Source organism: Amblyraja radiata, chromosome 1 (assembly GCF_010909765.2).
Source record: "Amblyraja radiata isolate CabotCenter1 chromosome 1, sAmbRad1.1.pri, whole genome shotgun sequence".
In the NCBI taxonomy this organism is placed as follows: Eukaryota; Metazoa; Chordata; class Chondrichthyes; order Rajiformes; family Rajidae; genus Amblyraja; species Amblyraja radiata.
This window is the reverse complement of record NC_045956.1, coordinates 45,366,066-45,382,153: the sequence shown is the minus strand read 5'-3', so window position 1 is coordinate 45,382,153 and position 16,088 is coordinate 45,366,066. Positions and strand designations below refer to the sequence as shown.

The 16,088-nt window shown below is 41.7% G+C and overlaps 1 protein-coding gene across 3 annotated transcripts in view; it reads left to right on the top strand.

Annotated features, from left to right (window-relative positions):
* tbc1d14 (TBC1 domain family member 14) overlaps positions 1-15,334 on the top strand; it is a 106,572-nt gene extending 91,238 nt beyond the window's left edge. For all 3 annotated transcript variants that reach the window (XM_033020855.1, XM_033020863.1, XM_033020873.1), the window contains 3 exons: positions 7,510-7,619; positions 9,547-9,805; positions 12,128-15,334. In XM_033020855.1, the coding sequence (XP_032876746.1) occupies positions 7,510-7,619; positions 9,547-9,805; positions 12,128-12,193 (435 nt within the window). In that variant the 3' untranslated portion in view covers positions 12,194-15,334. The remainder of the gene's footprint in view (positions 1-7,509; positions 7,620-9,546; positions 9,806-12,127) is intronic.
* The last annotated feature ends 754 nt before the right edge of the window (positions 15,335-16,088 follow it).

Below are 16,088 nucleotides of genomic sequence, written 5' to 3'. Positions count from 1 at the left end.
GCAGCGCGCGCAGACAGCGCACTAAAGCGCTGACACCCGCTGCCCGGGACCGACGCGCTTCCCCAATCCGTGCAGATCGCTGTCATGCGGCGCAAAGAGACAAACTGTGCAGCAAAGATCCTATAGCTCCGCTACAGGATCTTTGCTGTGCAGGGACTGAAGACAGCCTGTCAGCGTGAGAATTCTTTCAGCGTGAGGGCGTGAATATTGGCTGAAATGCGTGAGTGTCACGCTCAAAGCGTGAGAGTTGGCAGCCCTGGACAATGTGAACATCATGATAGTCAATACACACTAGGACAGCCTGTGGGGCCTTTCTTTCCAACGCCCACAGTGAATCTGTTTTGTTCTGCAAGCGGAATGATGGCGACAATGTTGCCAATGTGACTTTAAAACCCTGCAGCTGCAGGATGTTTGTGTGGCCGCATGGCTGGTGGAAAGGCATTTAGAAGCAGCGGCTTGGACAAGATTGATCTAACTCCATAGTTTACAACCTAAGGGAAAGATAACAGGACTGGGGATAGAAGGGCTGATTATTGTCTATAAAGATAACCATATAACAATTACAGCGCGGAAACAGGCCATCTCGGCCCTTCTAGTCCGTGCCAAACACGTATTTTCCCCTAGTCCCATCTACCTGCACTCAGACCATAACCCTCCATTCCTTTCCCGTCCATATAACTATCCAATTTATTTCTAAATGATAAAATCGAACCTGCCTCCACCACCTTCACTGGAAGCTCATTCCACATAGCTACCACTCTCTGAGTAAAGAAGTTCCCCCTCATGTTACCCCTAAACTTCTGTCCCTTAATTCTCAAGTCATGTCCTCTTGTTTGAATCTCCCCTACTCTCAGTGGGAAAAGTTTATCCACGTCAACTCTGTCTATCCCTCTCATCATTTTAAAGACCTCTATCAAGTCCCCCCTTAACCTTCTGCGCTCCAAAGAATAAAGACCTAACTTGTTCAACCTTTCTCTGTAACTTAGTTGCTGAAACCCAGGCAAGATTCTAGTAAATCTCCTCTGTACTCTCTCTATTTTATTGACATCCTTCCTATAATTAGGCGACCAAAATCGTACACCATACTCCAGAATTGGCCTCACCAATGCATTGTACAATTTTAACATTACATCCCAACTTCTATACTCAATGCTCTGATTTATAAAGGCCAGCACACCAAAAGCTTTCTTTACCACCCTATCTACATGAGATTCCACCTTCAGGGAACTGTGCACAGTTATTCCTAGATCCCTCTGTTCAACTGCATTCCTCAATTCGCTACCATTTACCATGTACGTCCTATTTTGATTTGTCCTGCCAAGATGTAGCACCTCAAACTTATCAGCATTAAACTCCATCTGCCATCTTTCAGCCCACTCTTCCAACTGGCATAAATCTCTCTGTAGACTTTGAAAATCTACTTCATTATCCACAACACCACCTATCTTAGTATCATCTGCATACTTACTAATCCAATTTACCACACCATCATCCAGATCATTGATGTACATGACAAACAACAGTGGACCCAACACAGATCCCTGTGGCACCCCACTAGTCACTGGCCTCCAACCTGACAAACAGCCATCCACCATTACTCTCTGGCATCTCCCATTCAGCCACTGTTGAATCCATCTTGCTACTCCACCATTAATACCCAACAATTGCTACAAGCAGCAATTAAAGAGCGCACCCCCAGAAGTGAGGACAGCACAGAGCTGGTCGGGGGGGGCAGAAGAACAACTCCAGGACTGTTTGGAGTCTGTAGACTGGGCAATGTTCAAGGACTCGTCAACGGACTTGAACGAATACGCCACAGTCGTTACAGACTTCATAAAGAAATGTGTGGAGGACTGCATCCCTACAAAAACCTTCCGAGTGTTTCCCAATCAGAAACCTTGGATGAACTTTGAGATCCGCACTCTCCTGAAGTCCAGACACAGGGCATTCACCTCCGATGATACAGTGGCCTACATGAAGACCAGATACGACCTTGGTAAGGCCATCAGAAAGGCCAAAAGGGACTTCTGCTCCAAACTGGAGGACGAGACAGATGTTCGGCAGCTGTGGCAGGGTCTGAATGCAATCACCTCCTACAAGGCAAAACCAGGAGGCAGCTCGAATGCCGGTGTAACATCACTCCCTGACGAGCTCAATGCATTTTACGCACGCTTTGACAGGGAGAATACTGATGTGCCTTCCCGATCCCCCATTCGCTGCGATGGCATTTCAGTCTCAGTCACAGAGGCCGATGTCAGGAAATCCTTCAGAGGGGTGAACCCCCGAAAAGCACCTGGTCCTGATGGTATACCCGGCCGTGTTCTAAAAACCTGTGCGGACCAACTGGCGGGAGTTTTTACGGACATTTTCAATCTCTCACTTCTGAGGTCTGAGGTCCCCACCTGCTTTAAAAGGGCATCAATTATACCGGTGCCCAAGAAGAGTAAGGTGACATGCCTCAATGACTATCGACCAGTGGCACTAACGCCGGTGGTGATGAAGTGCTTTGAGAGGTTGATCATGGAGCAAATCAACTCCTACATCGACAAAAACCTGGACCCACTGCAGTTCGCGTACCGCCACAACAGATCAACGGTGGATGCGATCTCGCTGGCCCTCCACTCCGCACTGGACCACTTGGACAACAAAAACTCATATGTCAGGCTGTTATTCATTGATTACAGCTCGGCATTTAACACAATCATCCCCTCCAAACTGGTTACCAAACTCGCAGAACTGGGTCTCTGCGCATCCCTCTGCAACTGGATCCTCGACTTCCTCGTCCACAGACCACAGTCTGTTCGTATTGGTGGAAATGTGTCAGCCTCAATAACAATCAGCACGGGAGCACCTCAAGGCTGCGTGCTCAGCCCCCTGCTGTACTCACTCTATACCCATGACTGCGTAGCGAACCACAGTGCGAACTCCATCATCAAGTTCGCTGACGACACCACTATTGTGGGGCGTATCACTGATGGGGATGAGTCAGAGTACAGAAGAGAGATCGAGCAACTGTCCATATGGTGCCAGCGCAATAACCTGGCCCTCAACACCAGCAAAACCAAGGAACTGATTGTGGACTTTGGAAGGAGTAGGAGGGGGACCCACAGCCCCATTTATATCAACGGGTCGATGGTTGAAAGGGTCAAGAGCTTCAAATTCCTGGGCGTGCACATCTCTGAAGATCTTTCCTGGTCCGAGAACACTAATGCAATCATCAAAAAAGCACATCAGCGCCTCTACTTCCTGAGAAGATTACGGAGAGTCGGATTGTCAAGGAAGACTCTCTCTAACTTCTACAGGTGCACAGTCGAGAGCATGCTGACCGGTTGCATCGTGGCTTGGTTCGGCAATTTGAGCGCCCTGGAAAGGAAAAGACTACAAAAAGTAGTAAACACTGCCCAGTCCATCATCGGCTCTGACCTTCCTTCCATCGAGGGGATCTATCGCAGTCGCTGCCTCAAAAAGGCTGGCAGTATCATGAAAGACCCACACCATCCTGGCCACACACTCATCTCCCTGCTACCTTCAGGTAGAAGGTACAGGAGCCTGAAGACTGCAACAACCAGGTTCAGGAATAGTTACTTCCCCTCAGCCATCAGGCTATTAAACCTGGCTCGGACAAAACTCTGATTATTACCAACCACTTTCTGTTATTTGCACTATCAGTTTATTTATTCATGTGTGTATATATTTATATCATGGTATATGGACACATTTATCTGTTTGGTAGTAAATGCCTACTATTTTCTGTGTGCTTAAGCAAAGCAAGAATTTCATTGTCCTATACAGGGACACATGACAATAAACTAACTTGAACTTGAACTTGAACTTGAACCTTCTTAACCAACCTTCCATGAGGAACCTTGTCAAAGGCCTTACTGAAGTCCATATATACAACATCCACTGCTTTACCCTCATCAATTTCCCGAGTAACCTCTTCAAAAAATTCAAGAAGATTAGTTAAACATGACCTTCCAGGCACAAATCCATGTTGACTGTTCCTAATCAGATCCTGTTTATCCAGATGCTTATATATATTATCTCTAAGTATCCTTTCCATTAATTTGCCCACCACTGACGTCAAACTAACAGGTCTATAATTGCTAGGTTTACTCTTAGAACCCTTTTTAAACAATGGAACAACATGCGCAGTACGCCAATCCTCCGACACTATTCCCGTTTCTAATGATATTTGAAATATTTCTGTCATAGCCCCTGCTATTTCTACACTAACTTCCCTCAATGTCCTAGGGAATATCCTGTCCGGACCTGGAGACTTATCCACTTTTATATTTTTCAAAAGTGTCAGTACTTCCTCTTCTTTGAATCTCATAGTTTCCATAGCTACTCTACTTGTTTCCCTTACCTCACATAATTCAATATCCTTCTCCTTGGTGAATACCGAAGAAAAGAAATTGCTCAATATCTCCCCCATCTCTTTTGGCTCTGCAGATAGCTGTCCACTCTGACTCTCTAATGGACCAATTTTATCCCTCGTTATCCTTTTTCTATTAATATAGCTGTAGAAACTCTTTGGATTTACTTTCACCTTACTTGCCAAAGCAACCTCATATCTTCTTTTAGCATTTCTAATTTCTTTCTTAAGATTCTTTTTACATTCTTTATACCCCTCAAGCACCTCATTTTCTCCATGCTGTCTATAATTATAGTAAATCTCTCTCTTTTTCCGAACCGTGTCCAATTTCCCTTGAAAACCATGGCTCTTTCCAATTTTTACTATTTCCTTTCAACCGAACAGGGACATAAAGATTCTGTACTCTTAAAATTTCACCTTTAAATGTCCTCCATTTCTCTTCCACATCTTTCCCATAACACAAAATGTCCCAATTCACTCCTTTTAAATCCTTTCGCATCTCCTCAAAGTTAGCCTTTCTCCAATCAAAAATCTCAACCCTAGGTCCAGTTCTGACCCTCTCCATAATTATATTGAAACTAATGGTATTGTGATCACTGGACCCGAGCTGTTCCCCAACTCATACCTCTGCCACCTGACCTGTCTCATTTCCTAACAGGAGGTCCAGCACCGCCCCTTCTCTAGTAGGTACCTCTGTGTATTGCTGCAAAAAACTATCCTGCACACATTTTACAAACTCCAAACCATCCAGCCCATTTACAGAATGTGTTTCCCAGTCTATGTGCGGAAAATTGAAATCCCCCACAATCACTACCTTGTGCTTACTACTAATATCTGCGATCTCCTTACATATTTGCTCTTCCAATTCTCGCTCCCCATTTGGCGGTCTATAGTACACCCCTATAAGTGTTGCTACTCCTTCCCATTTCTCAGTTCCACCCAAATAGCCTCCCTAGACGAGCCCTCTAATCTATCCTGCCAAAGCACTGCTGTAATATCTTCCCTGACAAGCAATGCAACACCTCCACCTCTTGCCCCTCCAATTCTATCACACCTGAAGCAACGAAATCCTGGAACATTTAGTTTCCAATCACAGCCCTCCTGCAACCATGTTTCACTGATCGCCACAACATCATACTTCCAGGTGTCAATCCAGGCTCTAAGTTCATCCACCTTTCTTACAATGCTCATAGCATTAAAATATACACATTTAAGAAACCCATCCTCTCTTATTCTCTGTTTATTGTCTATTTCTTCTTTCTCCTCTACATTTTGGGTCAGAGTGCTACCCTTCTCTGCCTCCTGCCTCACACACTGACTGCTAGCTTTCCCTATTTGAGTCCCTCCCCCCAACCGTTCTAGTTTAGTCTCCCCAGTAGCCTTTGCAAATCTCCCCGCCAGGATATTGGTCCCCCTCGAGTTCAAGTGCAACCCGTCCTTTCTGTACAGGTCGCACCTTCCCCAAAAGAGGTCCCAATGATCCAGAAACTTGAATCCATACCCACTGCACCAGTCCCTCATCCACGCATTTATCCTCCACCTCGCTCCATTCCTACTATCACTGTCGCGTGGCACAGGCAGTAATCCTGAGATTGTTACCTTTGCGGTCCTTCTTCTTAACTCTCTTCCTAACTCCCTAAATTCTCCTTTCAGGACCTCTTCTCTTTTTCTACCTATGTCGTTGGTACCTATATGTACCACGACCTCAGGCTCCCCTCCCTCCCATTTCAGGATATCTTGAACACGTTCAGACACATCCCTGACCCTGGCACCAGGGAGGCAAACTACCATCCGGGTCTCCTGACTGCGTCCACAGAATCGCCTATCCGACCCCCTGACTATAGAGTTCCCTATTACTATTGTCCTCCTCTTCTTTTCCTTACCCTTCTGAGCAACAGGACCGGTCTTTGTGCCGGAGGCCCGGCCGCTGTCGCTGCCCCCAGGTAGGCTGTCTTCCCCCAACCGTACTCAAACATGACTACTTATTTTCAAGGTGTACAGCCAGTCCCTGCCACTGCCCATTGCCCTTCCTAACTGTGACCCAGTTGTCTGCCTCCCGTGGTCTTGGAGTGACCACCTCCCTATAACTCCTCTCTATGACCTCCTCGCTCTCCCTGACCAGACAGAGGTCATCGAGCTGCTGCTCCAGGTTCCTAACACGGTCCCTTAGGAGCCCCATCTCGACGCACCTGGCGCAGATGTGGACGTCTGGAGGGCACTTAGACTCCATGACCTCCCACATCTGACATCTAGTCCGTTCGACCACTCAGCGGCTTCCTCAAGCCCACTTAATTTGAAGTGTGATCTGCGATTGGAACGTTGCAGATTTTGGCTCCTCCTCCCTCATCAACGGCTCCTGGGCCTCTGTTGAAACAAGCCCCGCGCTGGGTTTTTACACTCACCGCACGGACGTCGCTCCTCCCTCACCAACGGCTCCTGGGCCTCTGTTGAAACAAGCCCCGCGCTGGGTTTTTACACTCACCGCTCGGACGTCGCTCCTCCCTCACCAACGGCTCCTGGGCCTCTGTTGAAACAAGCCCCGCGCTGGGTTTTTACACTCCTCCCTCACCAACGGCTCCTGGGCCTCTATAAAGGCAATCAAGTTGTTTTTGTTTCATGGAAGACTATGAGAAAGGATTTAACTTTCTGACTAAACTTCAAGAATATTATAACATTTAACCCTTGACCTTCCCGCAGACAATACTGAAATGTATGTATTATGCTTACGTATCAAAGTAATCAGAAAATCCAAAGATGGACACAGAGCTGGAATAACTCAGTGGGTCAGACAGCATCTCTGGAGAAAAAGAATAGGTGACGTTTCGGGTTGAGATAATCCAAATTGATTTAATGCTTACATAAACTTTTTGCTGAAGTATAAATGAGAATCTGTTCATAATTTTAACTGGTGCATTCAATGGAAAAAATGCTTGTTTTGTGTTTTATGTGAAATATTATTGCAAAATTTACTGCTTTAACTACTACCCATGAAACATTCAGTAACTAGTTACTCTGAAATTGTGCAGTTAAATATTGCCAGGCTTGGTATTTTTTAAACTTTTTTCTCATTAATATGATTAAGAATTAATTGCATGTATAATAACTTAATGCTTTGTTATTCCTTCATGTAGATATTGAAATATTTTGCCGCCTTTGAGGTGTTCTTTGAGGAAAATTTACCAGGGTTGTTTACACACTTCAAGAAAAACAACCTTACCCCAGATATTTATTTAATTGACTGGTAACAACACTTTATTAAATATTTCTTAATAGGCCATTTTAATTGCTTCTAAGCCTGTGTAATTGCATTTCTGACCATTTGTTTCACTTTGCCATTGTTCTTTTCCTTAAGATTCTTGTATCTTTGGCTGGTTTTTTTTTCATAATATTAATTTGCATCCTGTATTCTTGATAGTTTTTCTCAAAACAACTTTTGAAATTGGTTTTTAAATTTATAATAAGAAGGTTCCTTATTGCTGATGCAGAAAATTACACCCTCCACCGATTGATTGCATCTAAAGCTTCTTGAAAAGTATGCCTGTCATGAAACTTTAGCTTTATAAAATTGGGACTTTGCTAATTTTATGTGGTGGTTCTCATTCCCTGGCATCTCTTGAACTTGGGCCAATGTTCTGCAGGGTGCACCAACCATGTGACCAATGGATGTTGGACAGGCAGAGTTTCCATAAATTAGACTGAACTTCCACATGAGTGTCATTTTGTATTCCCCTTGTAATTAGTAACAGACAAATTAGCTTTTTTTTTTTTAATGGTGTACTAGGCTCTTGGAAAGGCATTGGTTAACTTCTCAACTTCCCAACTATTGGGGAGTTGTTTGCATTCAGTACTACACGTTTCTGTTTTAGACTCTTCTCATCTTGACACTAGTTAAACATTCAAAAGATTTAATGCCATTAAAACAAAGAAAAATTCCTAAGATACCGTATGTGGTGCAAACTGACTTGAAGAAGAATCTTTAACATTATTTCAAATGTCATCGTATGAAGATTTCTTTTGTGAGCACCTTTTGGAAAATGTCAGTGTCTTGACAAAAATCATTAACCCAGTTCTGAGGAATGCATACTCATTTCATGGCATTGTACAGTTATCGATCATTTGCATAGGTGATTTTGTGCATACACAAATTTCTCGGAGTGAAAATATAGTCGGGGCTAAATTCTGCTATCGCTCTTTTGCCACTTTCAGCCCTAATCATAATAGCAAACTGACACCCTTCAGTGGTTTTCCTATTTGAAAGAGAAATAAAAGTTGCAACCTTAACCCTAATGTCCCTTTAAAATATACAAAGATTCCACATGTTGAGTAAGGAAATGGAGGTCCTACTCCTTGTACATAACAGTTCAATGGCTATGTTTAGACATGCATGAATGTGGCACATAGATAGGGAAAGCTGTGTCTGGATTGATTTAATGATCAAGACTTTGCAGGTAATACATTGGGCCAGATCTTGCTGGGATGCACGTCTGCCCAAAGTGAGGGGTGTCTGGTTCGGATACAGAGGGTATATCTTGAGTCTGTGATTCCAGCAGCTTGATCTGAGCAACAGTGAAGTCTCGAAAGGCAACCAAAGCCCTACTCCCATGCACACCAGAACGTTTTGCAAACTGTCACAGCTGTATATATTTTTAACATTAACAGGCATGTAAAGGAGAAGCTTTGTCAGTTTGCAAAGTGGACTGGCGACATTCATAACTCTGCAATTTATTGCGCAGAGCAGTTGCCATTCCAAGCTGCGATGCATCCTGATAGGATGCTTTCTATGGTGCATCTATAGAAATTGTTAAGATTTTTTGGAGATATGCCAAACTTAATTAGTCTTACGATGCAGAGGTACTGGTGTGCTTTCATAGCCATTGTATCAATGTGGTTGGAACAGGAGATATTATTAGTGATATTTACATCTAGGAACTTGAAGCTCTTAACCATCTCCATTTCACCACCGTTGATGCCGACTCCATACCACAACTGAAGTGCATGCCTAGCTCTTTTGTTTTACTGACTTTGTTGACAGGACGGCATGTGATTTGAATTGTCATTATATTAATATGAAATTATATATATTTGTATACATATTTATATTGTACATATGTTAATATGTAATGATATGAATATGCAATTCTTACATTAAATTACTGTATTTTCTTCAGGATATTCACGCTGTACAGTAAATCTTTTCCTCTGGACCTTGCTTGTCGTGTCTGGGATGTATTCTGTCGTGATGGAGAAGAATTTCTTTTCAGAACTGCTCTGGGAATCTTGAAGCTTTATGAGGATATTTTGACCCAAATGGACTTTATTCACATGGCACAGTTCCTGACCAAGCTCCCTGAGGATATGTTAGCCGAGGATCTATTTGGAACCATAACAGCCATTCAAATGCAGAGTAGAAATAAAAAATGGGCTCAGGTAAATCCCGATTATCTTAAGGAAGATGAACTATGCAATGTATTAATGCCAAGTGATATTTTTTTTACCCTTCGAAGTCAGATAAATGTAATTATTACAATATAAGCAATTGATTTTTGTCCTTTAGCAGTGTTTAAGACACTGCAAACTTTTATTTTTTTTGCTTTTGTACGTGATTTGATTTAATTGGGTTTAACGAATGTTGATAGGTAAGAAAACACTGCAGATGCTGGAGATCTGAACTTTTTTTAATTACTTGAAATACTGAGTCAAGGATATGTAAAGAGAGAAACAACTATTGCTTCAAATCATTCATCTTCACTGGAAATAGTTGGAGAGGCACAGCTTTAAAAATGAAGAGAAATATTATAGGGGCTTGGTCGTTATTTTCATTCAAAACACATATTGATAGATTTTTTGATCATTGGGGTTTTCTGGGGATGTGGGTATCGAGCTGAAAGGTGGCACTGAGGTAGAAGATGAGTCTCGATGTTAACGAGTGGCAGAACAGCCTTGATGGCGAAAGGCCTCTTCCTCCTACTTATCCAGCCCAGTAAGTTCATGAACGTATTGGGTGGAAAGTGAAACACAGGAAACGCTTGTTGGATTTTGAGATTAAAGCAAACTGGAGTAAAGGACACAGAATCACTTCCTGTCTGTGAACAGATTTGTGTTATTTTTTTAAATGGGTTATCTTTGTGTTTTGACTTGGAGTTCAGCATGCTGCCAAAGATTTAACTGGGAATCAGTATGCTGATAAGCACACCTAACTGGCCCTTGTGGTAAAAATGTATATTGACTTTAACATTCATGATAATCAAGATCCTGAGAAAGCTTTAGTCAGTGGAAATGTACTGATTCTTGTAGTGATATTAATTGGTACATCAGTACGACTGTTCCATGTTTTATCATTGCACAATATGGTTTGACCACATTTGGTCACTTTACTTTTGCAGTAAATAGGCATGAAATATCTATTCTGGCAAAATTCTCATTCATAATTGCAGGCTTCCATGTAGTTTAACTTGGAGAAACAAGCACTTTGGCCGACCGAGTCCGTGCTGACCAATAATCCCCGCACATTAATACAATGCAACAGATACTGGGGACAATTTCACCACGCCAATTAGCCTACAAATCTATGTTGTTGGTGTGTGAGAGGAAACCGGAAATCCTGGCGAAAACCACGCATGTCAGGGGGAGAGCATACGAACTCCGTGCCGACCAGTGGTCAGGATCCAACTCGGGTCTCTGGCGCTGCGCCACCATGCCACCCTTTGTTGCAGTTTGATAAAATCCAATTGATATGCCTACTTAGGCTCCAAATCCACACTCAGCAAAATCAATAACCCCACTCTCACCATCGACGGCACCACTGTCTCCCCATCTTCCCAGGCCCGCAACCTTGGCGTGATCTTTGATTCCACCCTCTCCCTTGAGCCTCACATCCGCCATGTCATTAAAATCTCCTTCTTTCACCTCCGCAACATCGCCAAACTCAGACCCTCTCTCGCACCTCCCGCTGCTGAAAGACTCATCCATGCCTTCATCTCCTCCCGACTGGACTACTGCAACTCACTTCTCCTTGGCATCAGCTCCACCTACATCAACCGACTCCAACTGGTCGAGAACGCAGCCGCCCGACTCATCACCCACACCAAATCCTGGCATCACATCACTCCAGTCCTCAAACAACTTCACTGGCTTCCCATCTCCCACCGGATCACCTACAAAATCCTGGTCCTCACCTACAAAGCCCTCCACCATCTGGCCCCCCCATATCTCACTGACCTCCTCTCCCCCTACCAGCCCTCACGGTCCCTCAGATCCACATCAGCCGGTCTCCTCTCCATCCACAAGTCCAACCTCCGCAGTTTTGGGGACAGAGCCTTCTCCAGGGCAGCTCCCAGGCTCTGGAACTCCCTCCCCCAACTGATCCGCAATTCCGTGTCCCTCACCATCTTCCAGTCCCGCCTCAAGACCCATCTCTTCACCTCTGCCTATCCTTAGCCCCACGTCCCCCTCCCTTTCCATCTGTGCTTGAATTGCCTCATATTGTGTTTTGAATTGAATTCTGTCTTTAATTTGTGTACTAGTCATGTCTCTACTATTTATTTCATTCCCCTTACATGTTTTTCCTCTACTTGCTAAATTTTTGTAAGGTGTCCTTGAGACTCTTGAAAGGCGCCCATAAATAAAATTTATTATTATTATTATTATTATTACCTTTGCAGCCCTATGTGTGAAGATCTAACCTTAATTAAAATTGTGATGTATTGCTTTGTTTTTCATGTCTAACTAAATGTTTTCTTGCATTTTCAGATACTCTCAGCATTGCAAAAAGATACAAGGGAGCTGGATAAAGGAAGTCCTGCTATGAAGCGATAACCTGTATATATGAATGTTTGAAGCCATGTTGTAGTCAATTGAGTGTTAGACTCAAAAAATGGAAATAAGACTTTGTATGTCACAGTGATGGGTTTCTTACTGCGATTTACAACATCGTGTTATTTGATACTAACACTGGAGTAAGCCTTAAAAGAATATTCTTATATAATTGAAATTATGGATGCAGCCTTAAGATTTTTGCACAGCCTCTTCTCCTATGTATCATAGGCAGTTGTTTTATTTTAATCCCAATAATATTTCTAAATAAAATATTTATTGCACGTCAACTATACCTAATTCACAACATACTGTTAAGTATATTCTCATATTTGTCAAATATGATATCTAAACCTTCCATGTCCAAACAATGGAAGTGATCACTAAATGTGGCAGTCTAGTTTATCTTTCATCTTTGCTGCCTTTTTTCTCCATACTACTTATTCAAAAAATCTAGGTAACATTAAACTTAAACCATAAACCTTATTCCCAACACATTAATTAATGCTTAATGTAACCGATGCATCCAACTTCAGGCTAGTTTTTATTTTTAACACTTTTGCAGTTATCCCTTTACATACACCAAAATTACATCTTATTTTGCATATAATTGCAGAATTGTATGCTTCCTTATATTTGACCTAACTCTGCTGTTCTTGACTTATAAATGCAACAGCACTATGGCTGCATCCATTCATCACAAGCTGTTTAGAATAATACCACTATTTTTGTTCTCATAAGCTTTGCATTTGAAGTAGAGCTGCTGTCATTTTGGTGCTACCTGTGCGGGTACGAGAGTAATAGAACAATATGATCTAGAGCAGCAAAATAAGTTTATAGACAACAAAATGTAATACAATTTCTACTTCGTTATAACATTTTCACAATAACTCTGGCATTGCTGTATTGTGATCAGTGAATATGACAATTAAAACATTTGTCAATGGGTTAAACACTGTCTTTATAGTAAGGAGAAATTGCTGTTTGCAGGCAGAAGAGGGAACTCGGTGTCTGTGTACTTATAAATGTGTGATATATTTCTTGGTAATCTTTAGCTCAGGGCATTTTTCTCTGTGAAAGTAAATAGCTTCATCCAACCACCAGAAGTTTAAAAAGAGGCTAAAATATTAACTTGCTTTTTCATAGCTGCTTAATCTCATGTACGATTCGTGACCTGATACTTGCACTTTCATATCATCCTTTTGGAAAAATAAGAATATGATATAAAACTTGGGAATTTTGGAGTTTGGTTACAATCAACTTGGCGCTGTGCATACACATGCACACTTTTCATCTTGAGCTTTAACCCAGGGTGACTTTTCTATCACTGCACATCATTACCATCCAGTCCTATACATATTTTCCATTCTGGGATCTCAGCAGGGTCTATTTGGAGTGCTAAGTGCTTTTCTTCATGTTTCCATATCTAGCTGTAGCAGCCCCACCACCAGCCTGCAGAGAAAGCTGATTCTATGCAAACAATTGTTTGAATCTACAATTCTGGAATCTGTTCAACAAACATAAGTTTATTTTGACAATGAGATAACTGGACAACAAAAAGTAATCTAAGGCAGTTCTGATTTCAGCCTTGATTCTACTGAATCTTTGATACTGGAATGTGTTACCATTGTTGATGTTGCAGCCAGTTACTGAATTGGTGATGTGCAATTTGTTTATCAGGATAGTTGCTGAGTAACATCCTCATTTGATAGAACTAGCACCAAATATTTGAACTGAAAATTGTATTTGGATTTTATTCCAATCTGTCAAATTAGGCTGATTTCAGGGATATTAGGTCAACTTGTAAAACACTTCCAATATATTCATTCCCACTTAACCTCAAACATTGTTCCAACTTTATCTCACGATTGGTTGTTCTGAGGTTTATAAGCAGAGATGGAATATCTCCAGGACCAGAAAATGTTTGTGTGTGATTTGAATTTTTTCTGTGGAATAGGGACTGACCATAGTACCAAATTTGATAACAGTGGTGTTCTAGCTTGTTCCATTTTGTGTGGTTGTTGTGCGTGCTCCTGAGTGCATTGATGTGTGGAATGTCTCTAAAAATCAAGCGTACAATGGAGACAGCATCCCTTTGAAGATCAATTATCCTTCAACGGGATGTCGAATGTTCATGACTGTTACAATATTTGAAAACCTAATTTGATTACAGAAAGAGATTCCACATTTTGCCATTTTAAAATACAATGAATCAAAAGAAATGTAAGATTACAATGGCTGTGAATGTATTTTATTCTGGTATCGTGTAAATTCAGCAGTTACGTCACATTAATAACTGCATTTATGCTGTGGAAAGCTCTGGCCAGTGTTGACCACTTCACAAGATAATCATCCCAGTGGCTTTTGCAAAAGTGAACTATCCAGTCCTTAGCTGTTGATTGCTCTAGGAGTTGTAAATATCATATCAGCACTCTGTTAACTCATTTTACACAAATTTGCACTTGTGTAAAATGTCTTTAACTGGTACTCGTTGGTCTACTTCATCTTCAGTTTTTTGTGTGCAGTACTCTCATCATACAATGCTTTTTTATAGATGTGATTCATCATGCAGATGAAGATTTATTTTGGTAGTGTGAAGAATTAAATGCTGCAATAATTGAATATTTGCACAGTTACTTTTGAAATAATTAATTGTGAAATATCCCCTTTATGGGGTGTGGTAGTTGAGCTGAGAATTATTTCATGAATTTGATAAGGTTTGAGGCACGGTAACAAACAATGCAATTAATATATGTATATAAGTCTCAATTTAGCTATTTCAAATTGTACAGATTTAAATGTATAACTATCTGTTTTGACAGATCACTTCATTGTGACTGCAATGTGATGTATTACATTATTTCTGGATTTTGTTGGCACTGGAAGTTATTTTCACATATTTTAACTGTTCACTCTGGCATATAATTGACACCATTTCAAATTTGAACTAGTGTTTTAAAAAGCCCGACTGTAATTTTAGCAATGTTCCACACCCTATTAATGTTTAATTTACTTCAGTCCTGGGCATAAGTAAGGTCACAAGATTATAAAAGAATGTGTACCAAATACAGAGTGTTAGATTTCCCTTTGAATGTAAATAAGAGTTTTTCCTAAAATATCTGAATAAAGATGGATATAGAGAAATGTTTTGTCTTCATTAATTTTTTAATTTTTCATTTCTTCGAGACGAAATTCACAGACGTTCTGGAAGTCACCTTAAGCAAAAGCTTTAAATTCATGTGCTGAAAGTAATCTTGGAGCCAAGGCTGGGTGTGTTTTTCTAAATATCACCGGTCAGCACGAGATGCTGTGGTCGTGGGTTCAGAGAGAGTTTGGCCATTTCAGCATTGCAGTACAGAATGCCACCATATTGTGTGCAGTTTTGGTCTAATTTGAGGAAGGACATCCTTGCTATTGGGGCAGTGCAGCGTAGGTTCACGAGGTTAATCCCCGGGATGGTGGGACTGTCATATGAGGAAAGATTTGAAGACTGGGCTTGTATTCACTGGAATTTAGGATGAGAGGGGATGTTATAGAAATGTATAATTTTTTAAAAGGACTGGACAAGCTAGATGCAGGAAAAATGTTCCCAATGATGGGGGTCCAGAACCAGGGGCCACAGGCTAGGAAATAAAGTGGAGGCCATTTAAAACTGAGTTGAGAAAAAGCCTTTTCACCTAGAGTTGTGAATTTGTGGAATTCTCTGCCACAGAAGGCAGTAGAGGCCAATTCACTGGATTAATTTAAAAGGGAGTTAGATAGAGCTCTTGGGGCTAGAGGAATCAAAGGATATGGGGAGAAGGCAGGCACAGATTACTGATTGTGGATGATCACAATGAATGGCAGTGCAGGTGCAGTCCTGCACCTATTTTCTATGTTTCGTGTCACAGAATGAAAT